Source organism: Cygnus atratus, chromosome 15 (assembly GCF_013377495.2).
Source record: "Cygnus atratus isolate AKBS03 ecotype Queensland, Australia chromosome 15, CAtr_DNAZoo_HiC_assembly, whole genome shotgun sequence".
Classification (NCBI taxonomy): domain Eukaryota; kingdom Metazoa; phylum Chordata; class Aves; order Anseriformes; family Anatidae; genus Cygnus; species Cygnus atratus.
Window position 1 is genome coordinate 16,275,348 of NC_066376.1, and position 16,243 is coordinate 16,291,590.

A 16,243-nucleotide genomic window follows, 5' to 3' on the forward strand; every position below is an offset into this window, starting at 1 on the left:
TACTTCCACGGGTATCATGCTTGCGCTAAAATTAAGATGCAGTAACTAGCTCAGTTTCCCTCTTCACTTGAGTGCATATTTGAGGTACAATTTCAGATATAAGCTTCTTCTTTTCTTTGGGATTGAAAGGAGTGGGTGGAGGCTTCACAGGAATTGCATCACCACTGTACTTCTCTCTTTCCCCTACTGAATCCACAGCCAGCCTCACCTCAGTCATGCACAAAACCCGGTCTTCTCTTAGGAAGCCAGAAGCTACCACGTCCCATCCAGCCTCATGCTGGAGAAAGCTCCTCAATCTGCTGACTTCACTGCTCGTTCTTCACCAGGCTGCCTTGGAGACAGAGCACCTTGCTGAAGTCATCCTCCTGCTTCCTCGCTCTGACACATACATTCAGTCATCTTCCTCCAGCTCTCCTCACTGTGCTGAGGAAATTTCATCACTTGTGTTCCTCAGGCACTGCAGCAATGCCAGCAGTTCCCCGGCGGCTCTTGGAAACTACAATTCCCACAGTGCTGCACTTTCAGGGTAGACAGTGCAGAGCTGAACCGGGCCGTACCTTAAAAATGTGTACTGGCTTGTGACCGTGAAAGGGTTCCCCATTCCGAGCACGTAAGAGCGTTGCATTATGTCAGTTGCTCTGTCACTGGAGCTGTTTGTTGAGCTCCAAGTATTTTACAGAGGACACAGAGAGAGGGGAACACGATGTGCCTGCCGACTAATCAGCATTTCTACAGAAAATCATGGCTTGTCTTGCATAGGGGCTTGGAGGGGCATTACTGTGACTTGAGCAGTTAAGACATGAATGCGATTTCCACAGCTGTATTTTGAAGAGTGTGAAGTAAATGAGGGGCTTAGACACAAAGAAACTCAGGTTGTCAATAATGTATTGGAATTGTGTCTCACACAGTGCAAATGTACGATGAACAACGATAACCCCCCGCGGCCCGGCGGTGCAGCAGGGCCGGCCAGCAGCCTCGGGCTGCCCCGGCAGCCATCTTCCCCGGGGCAGTAGGGCCTGGGCCGGGCGGCGGCGGCGCTGTGTGGGGCGGGGACGTGCCCCGCCGCCGGGTCAGGAGGCGGCCGCCTGTCACTGCCAGCAGCCGGGGGAAGCCCGAGGCGGGGCAACGCCTCGCCCGGCTCGGGGGAGGCTCCGGCGCCAAGATGGCAGGACCGCCCTGCCCTGCCCTGCCGTGCCGTGCCCTCACAGCCCCGCGCCGCCGCCTCAGGCCCCCCGGGGCCACTCACGGCCGCGGTCCCGGCGGGGGGGCGAGGGGCAGCCGCGGGCGGAGCCGCCTCAGGGCTCACGCCAGGGGGAGGGGCAAGGCCGGGCCGACGGCTGGGGTTGGGGGGGGCAGGGAGGGAGCCCCACTGCGCCTGCGCCTGGCGGCCGGCGACGTCTGCGCACGAGTCTGTGACGGCGTGACCAATCTGCGGCCCGTCCCCGCCCCTCGTGACGCGACGCATTGATGGGCGTGCGGAGCAGCCAATGGAACGAGGCGCTGCCGTTCAAACCGGAGGTGCCGGGGCAACGGCGGCCAGTTGCGCTGCGGGGCGGGCGTTGGGCGGCGGCGCGTTCCGGGCGGCTCCGCCGGGCTTTTACTGCGCTCGGGGCGGCGCCGGCGCTCAGTGTGTGTGCAGCCGACTGACGGAGCGGGCCGGGCTGCGCCCGGGAGCATGGGGGTGAGGTAGGGCCGGGCCGGGCGCGGAGGAAGAGGCGAGCGGGGCCGGCCGGCGGGGCCGGGCCTGCGCGGCGGGGTCGCGGAGCCGGCCGGAGGATGGAGGACAAGAAGGAGGAGGGCGAGGCGGAGATCCAGGAGCACGGCCCCGAGCACTGGTTCAGCAAGTGGGAGCGGCAGTGCTTGGCCGAGGCTGAGCAAGAGGAGGCGCTGGCCCCGGAGCTGCAGGACGAGGCGGCGGCGCAGCCCGAGCACAAGCAGCAGAAGCTCTGGCACCTTTTCCAGAACTCGGCTACCGCCGTGGCGCAGCTCTACAAGGGTGAGCGGGGACGGGGGGCGCCCGCGGGGGGCGGGGTGGGGTGGTGGCAGGGCCGGGGGTGAGGGGGCGGCCGGCCCTGAGCGAGGCCGGGTAGGGGCCGGGCACAGCGGACGGGCGAGCCCGGCGGTGCGGGGCCGGGCCGGGAGGGGGGCACCGGGGTTGGGAGCGGGGCCACAAAGGGGCTGCGGGGGCGACAGCGGCCTGGGCAGGGGGAGGAGCGGGCTTCCGGCCCGGGGCTCCGCGCCCGTCCATAGAGGCAGCCGGGAAAACAAAATGGCGTGAGGGGCGAGCCGCTGCTCGGCCCGCGCCCGTGGCGGCCCCAAGCGGAGGGGCCCGGGCCGGTTGCTGCGGCCCGGCCGGGGGCTCGGCCCCGGGGGACGGCCGGAGGGGCCCCGCCGGCCCCGGGGCGGTCGGGCGAGGGCGGCCTCGGCGGGGGGCCGCGGCCGGAGGGTGCCGGACCGCGGGGGCGAGCCCCGCGGAGGGCCCGGGGAGTTGCGGCGGCGGGAGGGTGGGGGGGAGGCCGGCCCTGCCGGTGGCGGCTTCTGCCGCCCAGCCCGGGGAAGAGGCTCCGACAAAATGGCGAAGTGAGGGGCCGGCCCCATTGTGCGGCGGGGGCTGCGGGCGGGGGCAGGGCACGGCGCTTCCCCGGCGGGCTGCGGACGCTGCCGCCGCCGTGCCCGGTGCCCTGCTCCGGGCCGCAGCCGGTCCGCCCTTCCCGGCCCTGCTCCCGAGTTGCCTTCGGAAGGTGGAACAAAATGGCGAAACCTAACATGGCCGTTCGGAGTTGGTGACTCCAAAATAAACAGCGTGTGTCCTTCCCTTCCTGCAGACCGGGTGTGCCAGCAGCCGGGGCTCTCCCTCTGGGTCCCCTTCCAGAATGCAGCCACTGCGGTCACCAACCTCTACAAAGGTAAGGGGCTGCTCCTGCTGCCCTGGCAGCCCTCCCTGCCGAGTCCCACTCTGCCTCCTGCCTTGGCTTACTCATAAATAGGGACTGTTAATGTCTCTTATTCATGCTGATAAAATCTAACCCGAGACTGCTTCCTGAATCTTGCAAGTTTTCCCAGGGCCACTTTAGCTGACAGTAGTTGAATCTTTTCTGTTGCCTGATGCTAGTGATTAACAACTTGAAAGCTGTTTTATTTTGAGACCCTTGAAAGAGGATGTTCTTAATTTGCCGTGTGAATTCAAGGGAAGAGTGCAATAGCTTCTTTAGTACTTAAATTTCTTGTGTATCATGTATTTCATGGTGTATTAAATGTTGGGATATCAGTATGATAAATGCATATCTGTGGTGAAGTATAAGTTAGGCTTAGTGTTTGCAGAGTCCTGCATAGTTGCTTTGTGGCGGAAATAAAATTTGTTCTTGTGACAGTGAGGCTTCTTAAATAAGCCTCCCAGTTTATTTTAAGCACCTGAATCATGTAATGACTGTGTCCAGGGTGTCTATAAGAAAGCAATCTTAGCCAAAGCTTTGATAAGAATGCACTTTGTACATGGCTGTGCTTTTTTGCTGTTTGACTGTTTCTGTTGATCAAGGCCTGCTTCTGAACTCTGCTGTTCTTTCGGTTGGCATAAGAGTTCTTTGCTGCAGAAGAATCAGTCAGTGGCTTCTAATTTGGTCAAAAGACTGTACAGAAATAATTTCAGTAGAGGCTTGAATTGGCACAATGTGAATCCCATTATTACTGTCTTCCATTATTGGGAAGAAACATAGACTAAGTTCCAAATTTGTTTTTCTGATGGATGTTTTCCATGTTTTTTGAGTTCTGGGGGTGTTTTTTTCTTGGTCTGTACAGCAATACTTGTACATCGTGCAAGATTTTTGCTTGTCTTGAGTTTCCTGGTTTGTGGGAATTGCTTTAAACAACTGAATTTAGTAATGTTTGTGATGGCTTATCAAGTTTCTGACAGATGTGGGGAAAGCAAAGAGTCAATGTGGGTAAATAACCCTTGCTGGTAGAGACATGACTCTCCTGCAAAAAGTGCATGTGAGTATTGTATACATGTGATAGGTTGTATAAAGGGGCAGCACATAAAGTAACAGCACAAACTTGGCCTGAAAGAGTTGATCAGTAAAACATGGCCTGGGACACCAGTCACTTGAGCATGGAGCCAGAGTAGCAGTGGATATTTGTCTGTTTAACAAATTGCATTGGTCTTTACAGCATCCTTGCTATGAAGTCTAAGGCTGCTTATTTTTGCTTAAATCAGTTGCCTACTTCTGTTATAGGCAAAATGAGGCCTATTTTTTTCCTACAATAATGTGATTAACAGAAGAATATGTGGTTTGTCAAGGATCAGGGAAACTAGAATTCAAATAGGAAGCTGTCTTCAGCCAGGTATGACTTAATACTTCAAAAAGTAGCTCTGGAAGTCTTCCCTTAAAATGGTCTCAGTGCTGAAATAATACTACAGTCTTCCAATTTTCACTTAACCTCCCAAGTGGAGATATTTGAGAACATGCCTAGAACCATCTAGATGATGTCATACCTTATAAGTTGGAGTTCCTTAAAGTGAATTTGCCTTCAGTGATAAACTGTTCATAATTATCCTGTGGTTTCTCACATACTCAGTGTTTGATTTGAAAGAATTTTGACAAAGCATTGTAGAATTACTTGTTGTGGCTAAGCATTGCAAACTGTCTTGCCCCATCAACAGATCTCTGATTTGCTAACTGAGGCATCCAAAACTTTACAGTAGCAACACAAGAAACAATGTGCAAAGAGGATGCCATGGTATCTTGAATGTCAGCACTTTTCCTCAAAATAGATTAAAAGTTCAGTGTACCACAGTGTGAAGGTCTTGGATCGCCAGTCTCAGGATGGTGCTGGTGATCGAGGCCTAACTGAAAGACAACAGACTTTCTTCCAGGTGGCAGTAAAGAAGTGAAGGTTTGTTTTCTAAGGTAGGGTTTACAACTTAAGAGCTCTGTAGAAGGTCTTAGTCATTAGAATGACTTTCTGAGTCTATTGTTTACCTTATTAATAAATGCTGTATTTTTTGGTGGTGTTAGTACTTCATAATTGCAAAATGTAGGCAGGTTGACTGCTTGTATATTTTGCCAGCTGAACTTTGTAAACAAAGCAGCTGTAGCTTTTAATGCAAGTCTAATCTTTCCCAGGGTAACAATACTTGAAATTTGTCCAGGGTACATCAGTAGTCAGTGTTTGACCTCATAACAATTTCTAGTTAGCCCTTTGTCAAGTGTTCTTGTATACAAGAAAAGCAGGTTGTTGACATAAAGCTGGGCTCTTTATTTCTTAGGGCTTTCTCAAGGTATTTCAGGAAGGGATTAAAGGAATGCTGTCAGTTTACAGACTAGCTCTGAAGTGTTAGGGTGGCTTTTACTAGTGCATTGGAGTCTTAGATGCTGTGGAGCATAAAATGGCTGGAGGAGTAATCTGTCATGTTGCCATTGCTTTGACAGGAATTAGCAATCGTAAGTCTTCTAGTCTTTTGGTTACAAAGCAGCATAAGGAAAAATACTCTTAATAAAGAGTGCATGGAAGTAATGTTAATGTTCGCAGTGTACCTGTACAGCTTACAGTAAGCCTTGTGGCTTTTAAAACATGATCAGTTTGAGATGTTTCTCTTGGTAAGGTGTATTCTGTTTGGAGAGCATTCAGTGGTGTTGGTTTTAGTGCTGTCTTTTGGGGGCTGTGCAGTGGTGACTTAAATGCCATTCTTAAACATTTAAACTGATTATGCTTGTTTTTGTATGTGAGAACTAGGTTAGATGTGTAAGTCAGTTTGCCTGTAAACCAGTGTCTTGGACAGCTGTTCTTAAATTTCTTAAAAGCTGTTTGCCCAGAACAGCATTACATTAGACTTCATTAGTAATGCAAGAATACAAAAAGCAGTTTTAATTAGCTTTGCCAGGTTAAAAAAAAAAAAATGGAAATAAAGTGGAATTGGAGTAGATACTATTTTGCTTTTAATGGAGCAAGAGCTAACATGGTGGCAGTTTCTATAAAATTGAAATAGTTGCTGGCAAAGCTCTGATGAATCTATCTCAAGATAGGCATTACTGAGTAGAGAAATATGGCTTGTCCCACCTGTTACTCTTCTGTGAAATTTTCTTGTTCTGAAACTAGTAGCCAGAAATGTACTTACTGAGGTTTGAAAGCAATGTAATGCAAATAATTTAGGAGTGCCTTTTAGAGGTGAAGTGTACTTTTGTACACAGATGACCATTAACATGAATGGAGAATTAAATTGCTTTTTGTAGCAGGTTTAATTACAAGCAGCACATCTCAAGCTTCTGTGTATCAAACTTTTAATGGGGTCTAAATAGGGAAAGAAAACTTGAGACTTCCTTTGAATGTTGCTGGCTAATGGAAAATCATTGGGGATACTGTTTTAAATTTTTTCGAAAACTATGGTATCCTGCAAATTGTTTCTGCAGAGAAAACTTAGATTAAATTAGAGGGACTCTAAAGAAATTGGACTTTTCTGAAAGTTCCTTCTGTTGGAATTCAGAAAATGTTATTCCTTTATGTGGGTTTTTCTAACTGTGCTGATCTACTTCAAGAATGCAGTCAAAACATGCAGCTGCTCCTTAAGCCAATGCTTGTCTGTTAAGTACCTGTTTCAGACTGACCACCTCTGATTCTGTTAATACAGTATGATTTCCTAAATAGTGCTGTACTGTTGACATGTAGTATAGCAAATGTGCTATTTCTATGGTGTTTGGGTTGTTAACTTTCTGACTTGTAATGTTGGGTGGGAAGGGGAACTCCTTTTGTTAATATTCTGTTTAGGTTTAATATGCATCATTCCATAGTGACAGGTAGAAGAAATGTTTAATGCTTATGGCTGACAGGAAGCCATATCAGTGGTGTACCATGCTATATATTGTTTCACTTGTAACATGCACTAAGAATACTTTTCTGTCTTCTTGCAGAGAGTGTGGATGCCCATCAGCGAAGCTTTGATGTAGGAATTCAGATTGGCTATCAGCGTCGGAATAAGGATGTGTTAGCGTGGGTTAAAAAACGCAGAAGAACTATTCGTAGAGAAGACTTGATCAGCTTCCTATGTGGAAAAGTTCCTCCTCCAAGAAATACTAGAGCTCCCCCAAGACTGACTGTAGTATCCCCTAACCGAGCTACTTCCACAGAAACTAGCTCATCTGTAGAGACTGATTTGCAACCCTTCCGTGAAGCCATAGCTCTGCATGGTAACAGTAATTTTTTCAATACTACTTGGTTGAAATTGGGTGGGGGTTCTTAGTGTGTCTTCCTCTTATGCTTTGGCTCTTGGTCACTGTTGGTGTCCTAATGTCATGTCATGTACCTGTGTTCCAGCTGAAGGTATTTACCTAATTCTCTAAGAGCAGTTTTGCATGTATAAGGCTTGTTAGTTACTAAAAAGTTGCATTGTCACATTTTGAATGAATGAGGAAAAGGTACTGTATAAAAATGCAATTTGGATCCTAACAGAGTTCAGAGCTGTAGAATGAAGTATCAACTTCTGGTAGCATTTTTGAAGCACGAAGATGCTTGGCATTTGTACCAATGCTAAAGTAAACAGAATTATTGGAAAATGAAAATCCTGTGCTAGCAACTAGTTAAATATTAAATTTTGGCTAGTAGCAAGTAACTAACAGATCTGTGTGGGGTAGGGGAGGTAATCTAATGTCTGGAATTCTGTCTTTGGGGAGCCCTAACTCACTCTAGTGTCCTTTTTGTTCTGCACAGGTTAATACAGTGGTCTTCTGCTTCAAGAAGTACACTGGGAAAGGGGTGTTGTAGGTTCACCTCACAGCAAGAGTCCTGTTCAGAACTGAGTTCTAGTTCCCTGTCTTAGTATGAGAGAATTTCAAAGTCACTGAGCTTCCTTGCTGTCATCAGCAATGTTGGTGGTGTAGCCTTTTCTAAGATAAGGATGTTCAGTAGCTAGTTCTGCATTGAACTTTTTCCTTGCAAGTGATAAAGTGTATTTAAGGTGAAAAGCAGTTCACATATGTATTTTGTCTTCTAAAAAATGCTAAAGGGTAGCAGATACCTTGAAGTATCAATAGTTAGACCATTCATGAAGACTTAAAGATGAAACTCTAGAAATAACTCTGGAAGAATAAACAATCTTTACTGTCTAATCCTCAGTGGGAATAGAATTAGTGAGTTAACTAGATGAGTGGATTCCTGAAAATGCGGTCTTTGGTTCTGCTCTGTGGCAGTTTTTCAAGATACATAAGCCAGACACTGTTACTGTCTAGGTGACAGCCTAATTCTGGTATTGTTTGCTGCTCTGTTGCCATTTCAATGAAGCATGCTGCTGCCACCCAGTCATGTAGTATTTGGCAGTTTTCCTTCTCATACTGGAGGCTGGTTAGAGAATTGTGTACCAGTACTGCTTATTCACTGGGTTAAGCTGATTTCATCAAGGCAACTGCTGCAGAAGCTGACTTTCACCTGATACAAAGCGATAAGCAGCCTTCTGAAAAATCTTTCCTGAAACCATAGTTAAATCTTGCGTGCAGCTTGCTTTAAAGGCTGCTGTTGGGTTAGAGTAAGCTAGGCAGATGCATATCAATGCAGATAGTTCTCTCAAGCAGGGTCAGCTTGTGTTTTCACTGGTAGTATAGTTATTTTCACAGAATCACAGAATAGTAGGGGTTGGAAGGGACCTCAAAAGATCATTGGGTCCAACCCCCCTTCCAAAGCAGGTTCCTTAGAGCAGGTCCTTGTTCCATGTCTTTGTTTCTTAGCATCTGCTTGATAGAGGTATTTTATGGAAGTCACAGAACTGAAGGAACAGTTAATGGAATATGAAAGAAATAAGGTTCATGAGCACTGTGGGAAGTTCTCTGCCCTGTAATGCACTGTAGGGGCTGGAAGTGTATTCTCCATCAGGTGGTTGACAAGATTACATGTCTGTCATCTGGATTAATTTTTCTCCAATATCAGTTTATATCTGGTCTCTCTTACTTTTTGTGCTAGTCCTTTAGTGACTAAGCCTGTGTTGGGCCCCATAATTGTTTTCAGGTTATTGCTTACAACGAGCATTCCTACCTCTACTTCCTGCCCTTTAGGGAAGTAGTGACCAAACTACTACTGAACTATTTTCCTATTTATCATTGGTCTTCTCAGAACTATTATGATTTTTGAAACCTGTGAATGATCTGCAGGTGTTCATAATTTAAAGTACTTTGTAGGGCTGTGCATGTGCACTTTTGTCAGGCTGTTTAAATGTGATCTGCTAGGCATTGTGAGGAAACTTGATGGTAGGGAGTAGCAGTCTTAGCAAGTGTTCAGGATTAAGGCTTTAAGCAGAGTTTTTGGCTACCGTGTAAGGGAGAGACTTTTTTTTATGCTGATAAGTTTCCTGTGGAAGTGGAGTATTTCCTCTATTGGTAGCATGGATGGGTTGAAACAGTTGGGGGTGATACTGAAACTTGCTGTTTCAAGCAAGGTCTTTGTAAATGAAACAGATGAGCATGCATCTAAGACAAAATAAGCTGTGAAGCTTTAAGCTGTAGCTGTACATGAAAGTTTTCTTCTAAGACTGCATTTTTAATCTTGCCTCTTCGGTCTTAAACCTTGTTTTATCTGGCCTATATTGTAGTTCAGCAAGATGGTTAATGGCTTTCTTGACAAAAGCTAGGGATTTCAAAACCAAAACTTAATTTTGTGATATTTGGGGAAGACTCCTTACAGTAGCTAAAAACAATGTTAAGGCAAGCTATACTTGAAAAAAGCTTGTAGTATGTGATCTACCTCTTCACTCTACTGGTACAACTACACCGGACCTGTTACTGAAATCCTGTAGTGTAACTTATGGGTACTGTAGGATGAGTTTTTGGAACTAACTACTCTTGAGAGAGTAAACTCCGGCAAGTAGAAGTGTTAGCTTTCCATTATTGGTGTACTGGAGGGTACCCTTGAAATCAAGTATGGCTAGAAACTCATTATTAAAGATTAACTCTTCAGATCTTAAGAAACATTGAGCAGTTAGCTCAAGGTAATGTATGATCTCTTACCCCGAGGTCCAAGTGGATTTTTCTGAAACTTCAAGAACTGCATCTAATGTCATTCAGCTTTTAGATGTGATAGCGAAAAATTTTTGTTCAGCTCTTCAAACTTGAGTTTTAACTCCTACTTAACCCTAAAACATTCTTGCAGTTAGCATAGGTGTAGATGCATTTTTATGTACTTCCTGAATGTGTATCAATGTATCCCAGTTCTGTAAAAGAAGATTTTTCAAATAAAGATTACATCAAATTGAGCTGACAATAATAAAATTCCCCAAAGCTGACATGTGCCTGGTCACTTTCTGCCTTGATATAGCTAATGTGCTATGTTTGTCTGCAAGACTGCATGCCATGTGCTGGTGGTTCTCCACATTCTGCTTGTAGATGATACTTGTTTTTAATCTGGGATGTGATCTGTGCTCTACGAACTAGTCTTTCAGCATAATGGGAGAAAGTGCTATCATACGAGCAAGATGTGAAGCAAGCCTAGGAAGGCAATATTGAAAAGCAGTGTACTTAATACTAAAAATGATGCATTGGGGTCAACAGCACAGTGAGGCAGTGTTACTGCTTTTGCTCATTAGCTTTAATGTTGATGTATATCATAAATTCAGTCCCTTTGGTGGGGCAAACCCTTACTCTATGTGGAAGTGTGTGGCTTGGTTTCTTTAAAACCCTAAACTTCCATTCGGTCTTGTCTTGAAATATTAAATTGCAATGCAGAATGTCTTTTGTTTAAAAAAGTGGGGAAGAAACAGCTGGTGGAAGTTGAGATGGGAGGGCAGAGTTCAGATTAGGCTCATAGGGTTTAAATTGGCATGAAGGTTCTGTATATGCCTGTCATAGGATTGTTATGTACTGCTGAAAGTTGGTCTATGAGCAGTAATTTAGAAGTACAGCGTAGAAGGGTGAGAAGGATCTATGTATTCTGTTCTGTATGTATCTTGGGTTAACTCCTGCTTTAGTTGCACTTAATGTGGATGTTTCTTTTGATACTTGCTGATTAAAACATCTGGAAAACAGCAGTTAATATTGCTGTGTTGAGCAGTAGTTACTCAGGGTGTCATCCTTTGGTAGTGACCTGAAGTAACTTATTGTGGACATGGTTATAGTGCAGGTAAAACTTCAGCTTGCAGTTCATAAAGTTTCAGTTAAGTGCTAATATATACTATAACTGGAAATGAGAAGTTGTAAGCAGTGCGACAGTGTGAGCCATACCTTTTTTTACATATCTTTTCCTAGTAGTGTTATAAAATGATCTAGATGCATTTTTCAGATGCAAGTAGATTTTTGTGATAAAAGGAAGAGCAGGAATAAGAATGTAAGTAATATTGCAAAATATTTTGGATATGGCATACAGCTCTTTAAAGTTTAAAAAGGAGAGAATCACATGTTTCTTAAAAGCCTCTGTAGTTAAAGATTTCTAATGTAGAAAGTGGGAAACTTCAGAGGTAAGCATCGTGTAATGAAAGAACGAAAGCCTTAGTAGCTATCTGAATCTGTCCTGTTGTGTAGACAAAAACTAATGTGCCTGTGATTAGGTCCTGTTAATCACAGTATAGAAGTTTGAGGCTGTAAAATGGTGTTGCTAACAATGTCATCTTACTTAGTATATATATTACTGCTTCATTTACTGCTGTAAATGTTCAAATGCTTTGGTAGATATGTTGGAATACACCGAAAACTCTCAGAATAATTCACAATAAATGGATTTTGAGTTTTATGTGACTAGTTACTAGAAGAAATGAACTGTAGATCATTGCTTCAAAAAGATGCTCTGTCAACAGAAACATCTCTTCAGTTGCATTGCTGAGTGTCTTCAGAGACATTGCTTCCATGAAATGGCAACTTGAGGTTTCAGTATGTGCCTTGAATTTTGACTCTCCTGTATTAGTTTGATTGCTTGGTCTTAAACTGTTATGTGTTCGTAGTGCTATGTAATATGGTAACTGCTAGTAACTGAGACAACAGACTCAGAGTAACAATTTTAGTGTACTGAGTGAAGACTTGCTTGTTACATCAGTATTACTAAATGCCTGTACCAGATGGAAAATTAAACAGTAACTAGAAGTATGGTATAATGTCCTCAAGTTCTGATCTATGTAGAAACTAAATCAAAATGACTCTGCTGCCTTTGGCACCAGTTTTGATTGAAGCTTTTACCTTCCAAATAGTCTCCTAGAGGCTGGCTTTGAATTTAACTTTGCAGTGGTTTAGTATTATGTAAATATTGAAGAGTAAATGCCTGCTTGAGGCATTGCTTGCAAACCTTGTCAGTGTGTTTTAGAATGTGTTGCAGCATATTGGATGTCTTTTAATTCTGACTCGTGTATCTATTGTTTTAAAATGCTCTGTACTTGATAAGGCTCTATTTAAAAACGGCTTTTGGGTGCCTAAACATGTTCTTATCTCACAGGTCAGTTTTATTTAGAATACATTTTGATGAAAAAAACCACAATGACCATTTGATTAGGAGCTGCATATAACAATAGTAAATGACTGATAGAAGTGGTGTAAGCTGTTGATTCTTGGTGAAAGTAACAGTACTGAACCTGTGTGTTTAGAGCAGTTTTGTTTGGAATCAGTGTGGGGAAGTCTTCACAAAGTATCGACTAGGCTTTGAAATTGTCAGAACATCCACCCTCTGCTGTCAGAGTTGTTTTTCCAACTGAAATGTCCAGGATAAATTCAAGTTTTTCTAATGTATGTTACATTAGTTGAAATTAAACTTGCTGCTGTCTTTGAATTGTGCAGTGATTTGTAACCTCCCCAAGTTTTGCACACTTGTATTTTTTTGCTTAGGTATCTGTGTCATCCGATTAGCAGCTTTAATTTTTGGTAGGTATATATGAGCCTCTTCTCATCACTTCCAATTTGAGCTCAACCTTCTTGCTGGGAGTGCAAGAACAAATCTCTATTTTGAACTAGCTTTTAATAAAAAGTTTCTGCTCTTCAAGTACTTTCTGCAGTACTGTCTGCCACTGTAGATGGCAGATGACTACAGGATTCTAGTCAGGCTTTAAAACATGCTTCTAAGTATGCACAGTACATCCTGTAATACTGAAAGAATGAGCTTTAAATGTTAATTCAGCATTCATGTACAATAGAGTGAAATGGGTGGATCTGCCCCATCCTGACTTGTGTATCAACCTGCTGTCACTGCAGCTGGGTGTAGAAGCCATTTATCTTCTACCTGAGGTTTCTAGCAACTGATCTAGTAGCTTTTTTTTGTCTTAAATGCTTTGTCAGGAGATACTGACTGTACTGTAGATAGTAGTCTAAGGTGCTATTTCATGACTTGACAAGTGGTCAGATTTCTGACTGGTTTGTTTAATGGCAAAATATTCAGGGAGCAAATCTGAAACAGTGGAGATTTTCTAACCTAATGCATGCTGACTGAGGGAATGTGTATGCTGTGTGCTGCATTCGTTGCAGTACAGCCTAGCTCTAGTAAAGAATAGGAATATCAGACTTTCAAAGCATACTTCTAATACTTTAATACTTACATGGAATGTGGTTCATCTGGTCAAGAAACATGCAGCATGTAAGCTGTTCTGTCAATTGTTCTTCCAGGTAACTGAATTTCTCCTAACCCTAAAGCAGAGCTTGTGTATAAGGTAGCTTCTACAGCTGAGCTTCACAGAGCCTTTGGAGGCACTTGTTTGACCTACTGGCAGCTAATAGGTAGGGTTGGGTTAGGCTTTACTCATCAGTATGTGGCTGCTGGCTGCCTAGCTGACTGCATATGATGTGGCAGCGCACACAGTTCAGAGTGTGATGGCTGGACAAAGGTACAGGGTACTTGTGACTGGTGAAGACCTCAGTGTGCAAGATCTTCAGGGTTACTAATACGGAGCTCAAGATCTTCAGGGTTACTAATAAGGAAACCCTATTGGAGAACTTAATCTGCTTATTCTTATTGCTAGAAAATTCTACTGATCTACATTTTGTTCTGTCATTCTCACAATTTCTGCTTTGGTAGTTTTCTAGGGCTAGTAGACTTGTACTCTTTAATATTGGTTTGAAGCAGTTAGGACAGTGAAGATACTGAGTTCTTGCTTGAAGTGTAGCCTGAATTTCAAGTAGAGGAGGATTGCTAGTCTTGTGTGTCCTGACTCTGTTTTGGAATGTTCTGCTCTTGCTAGCTAAGCTTTAATAGTAATGTTACTGAAGGTTACTGAAGAGATGTTTAAATCAGCATGATGTATCTACAAGAAATTTCTTTTAAACAAGAAAAATAAACACTAACACCCTGCTGTTGCTTTGCTTTATGTTCAGGTTACCTGTTGTGACATTGTTTTAGATCAGAACTGCCAGTAGTAAATTTTGGGGGTTTGACGTATGGTTTTGCTTTTCTGGTTAAATGCTCTTCTGAATACTAATGTGTTGGCTAATAGTGGTAGCCCTGAAATAGTTTTTCATTATTTAAGAGTTGCTGTGCAAATGTATCTACAATCTGCTGTCATACTGCAATTTTCCTTAGAATTAAGGGGACTGGGTAAATAAGCCCCTAATAGGGAGACTTTTTCCTTCTGTGAAACTAATGGTTTAGGTTGAAGCCTTCACATTGAAGTAGCCTGTTCTGTCTGCGTGGTATGTACACACTGAATAGCATGTCACTTGCTTATGGAGCTACCATTTATTGTAGTGTGCTGTTACAACCTGCTCTGTAAGATCACTTTAAATGTCATAAGTGGTCCTTCTGATTTCTAGATGCACTAAAAGCTGGGAAGGTGTGTTCTGGACTTCAAATAAGTAGGTGTGGTACAAACAGAATGAAGTGCCTGTAATGTATCACTAAGTTAACTCAATATCATCCCTTCTACACACAGGAAATTAACTTTCTTTACTGTTTGACCTAAATGCTCTTTCTGTTTTTCCCCCCAGGTCTTAGTGGTGCAATGGCTAGTATAAGTGTTCGCTCAAGTACCCCAGGCTCTCCTACTCACGTGAGCAGTGGCTCCAATGCTAGTCGAAGGAGAAATGGACTCCATGATGTTGATTTGAACACTTTCATATCAGAAGAAATGGCACTCCACTTGGACAATGGTGGAACTAGAAAGCGTACCTCAGCCCAGTGTGGCGATGTCATTACAGACTCACCAACTCATAAACGCAACAGAATGATCTAAACTGCAAAAATTTCAAACCCACCATGCTGCTTGAAAGCCACTTGATCCTCAGAGTACTATTGAAAAGGAAACATGAGGCCATCTTCCCATACTCACTGTTTAAGACAAATGAATTCAATAATTGCCATAAGAAATTTTAGATATTACATTAGATGCCTCTTGTTACTGCGGCTTTCTTAAACTATATTCTTAGCAGAGGACATCAGATATTGTGTAGTAGTTAGCAAGATCATCATAGGCGAACATGTATCCGTTCCAAGGCTAAAAGTGACCTTACTTGTATTCTTAAAGGGAAAGGAAATTTCAGATGTTTATTTGGTTATAGAATGCTTTTTTTGTCCTTTATTTCCTGCTGTGTTGAGTATTTGCTTAAACAGTATTGCCAGTTTGACTGAAATTGTCTACAACATGACTTGGCATCTTTGTCAAAACTGCAGGCTTCCATTTTTGCAGCACTGTACCATGCACCTAGTTTCTCTATAGTAACAGTGTGCAAGTTATAAATATTGGACTGTACCCTCTTTAGTTTTAAAAGCAGTTGATAATTCTGGTGACTGTGTGATAATGTAAAGAGGTGCTATGATGGTCATGCAATTAATACTTAATATTGAATCAGTACAAGATCTTTATTGGATTCACTTTGTGTGTTTTAGTGCTCTGAAGTAGCAATATTAAACTTCCCCAATTAACTTCATAGGCTTTTAAATCTTCAGTTTGAGGAAAATATATGTACTTATTGGTATTATCCTTGTGCAGACTGCACCAGTGCTGACCTAAATTTAGAGGAAGATGTCCTGTAATTGGAAAATAGGCTTTTCTGTTCAGTATTAGTGGAGGGTAGGTTTTGTGTACACCCATATCCCATTTTACATTTCTTGTGAAGTAATTGCCCATTGCTGGGGAGGGGTGGGAGGAGAGGGAGTGTGGGGGAGTAGTTGGAAAAGGGGTGTTCTCTTAACAAGTAAGACTTCTGGTCATGTGGAAACTTGGACTAACTTAAGGGTCTGTGTGATGCTGTTTCCCTTGGGAGGGAGAGGCACATAGGTTCTGTAAAGTGCTAAGAAAATAATTTAAAACTGGAAGTTGATTAAAAAAGCTCTGGATAAACATGCTGTAAGGCTGAATTAAAAGGTTAAATGG

The 16,243-nt window shown here is 43.7% G+C and overlaps 1 protein-coding gene across 2 annotated transcripts in view; it reads left to right on the top strand.

The window, feature by feature from the left end:
* HAPSTR1 (HUWE1 associated protein modifying stress responses) overlaps positions 1–16,243 on the top strand; it is an 824,185-nt gene extending 807,942 nt beyond the window's left edge. The window contains exons 2-5 of one of the 2 annotated variants that reach the window (XM_050713750.1): positions 1,629–1,996; positions 2,826–2,906; positions 6,903–7,178; positions 14,859–16,243. In XM_050713750.1, coding sequence (XP_050569707.1) covers positions 1,777–1,996; positions 2,826–2,906; positions 6,903–7,178; positions 14,859–15,103 — 822 coding nt within the window. In that variant the 5' untranslated portion in view covers positions 1,629–1,776 and the 3' untranslated portion in view covers positions 15,104–16,243. Of the gene's footprint in view, positions 1–1,600; positions 1,997–2,825; positions 2,907–6,902; positions 7,179–14,858 lie in introns of those variants that run through there. The other variant, XM_035548769.2, reaches the window with a different exon arrangement.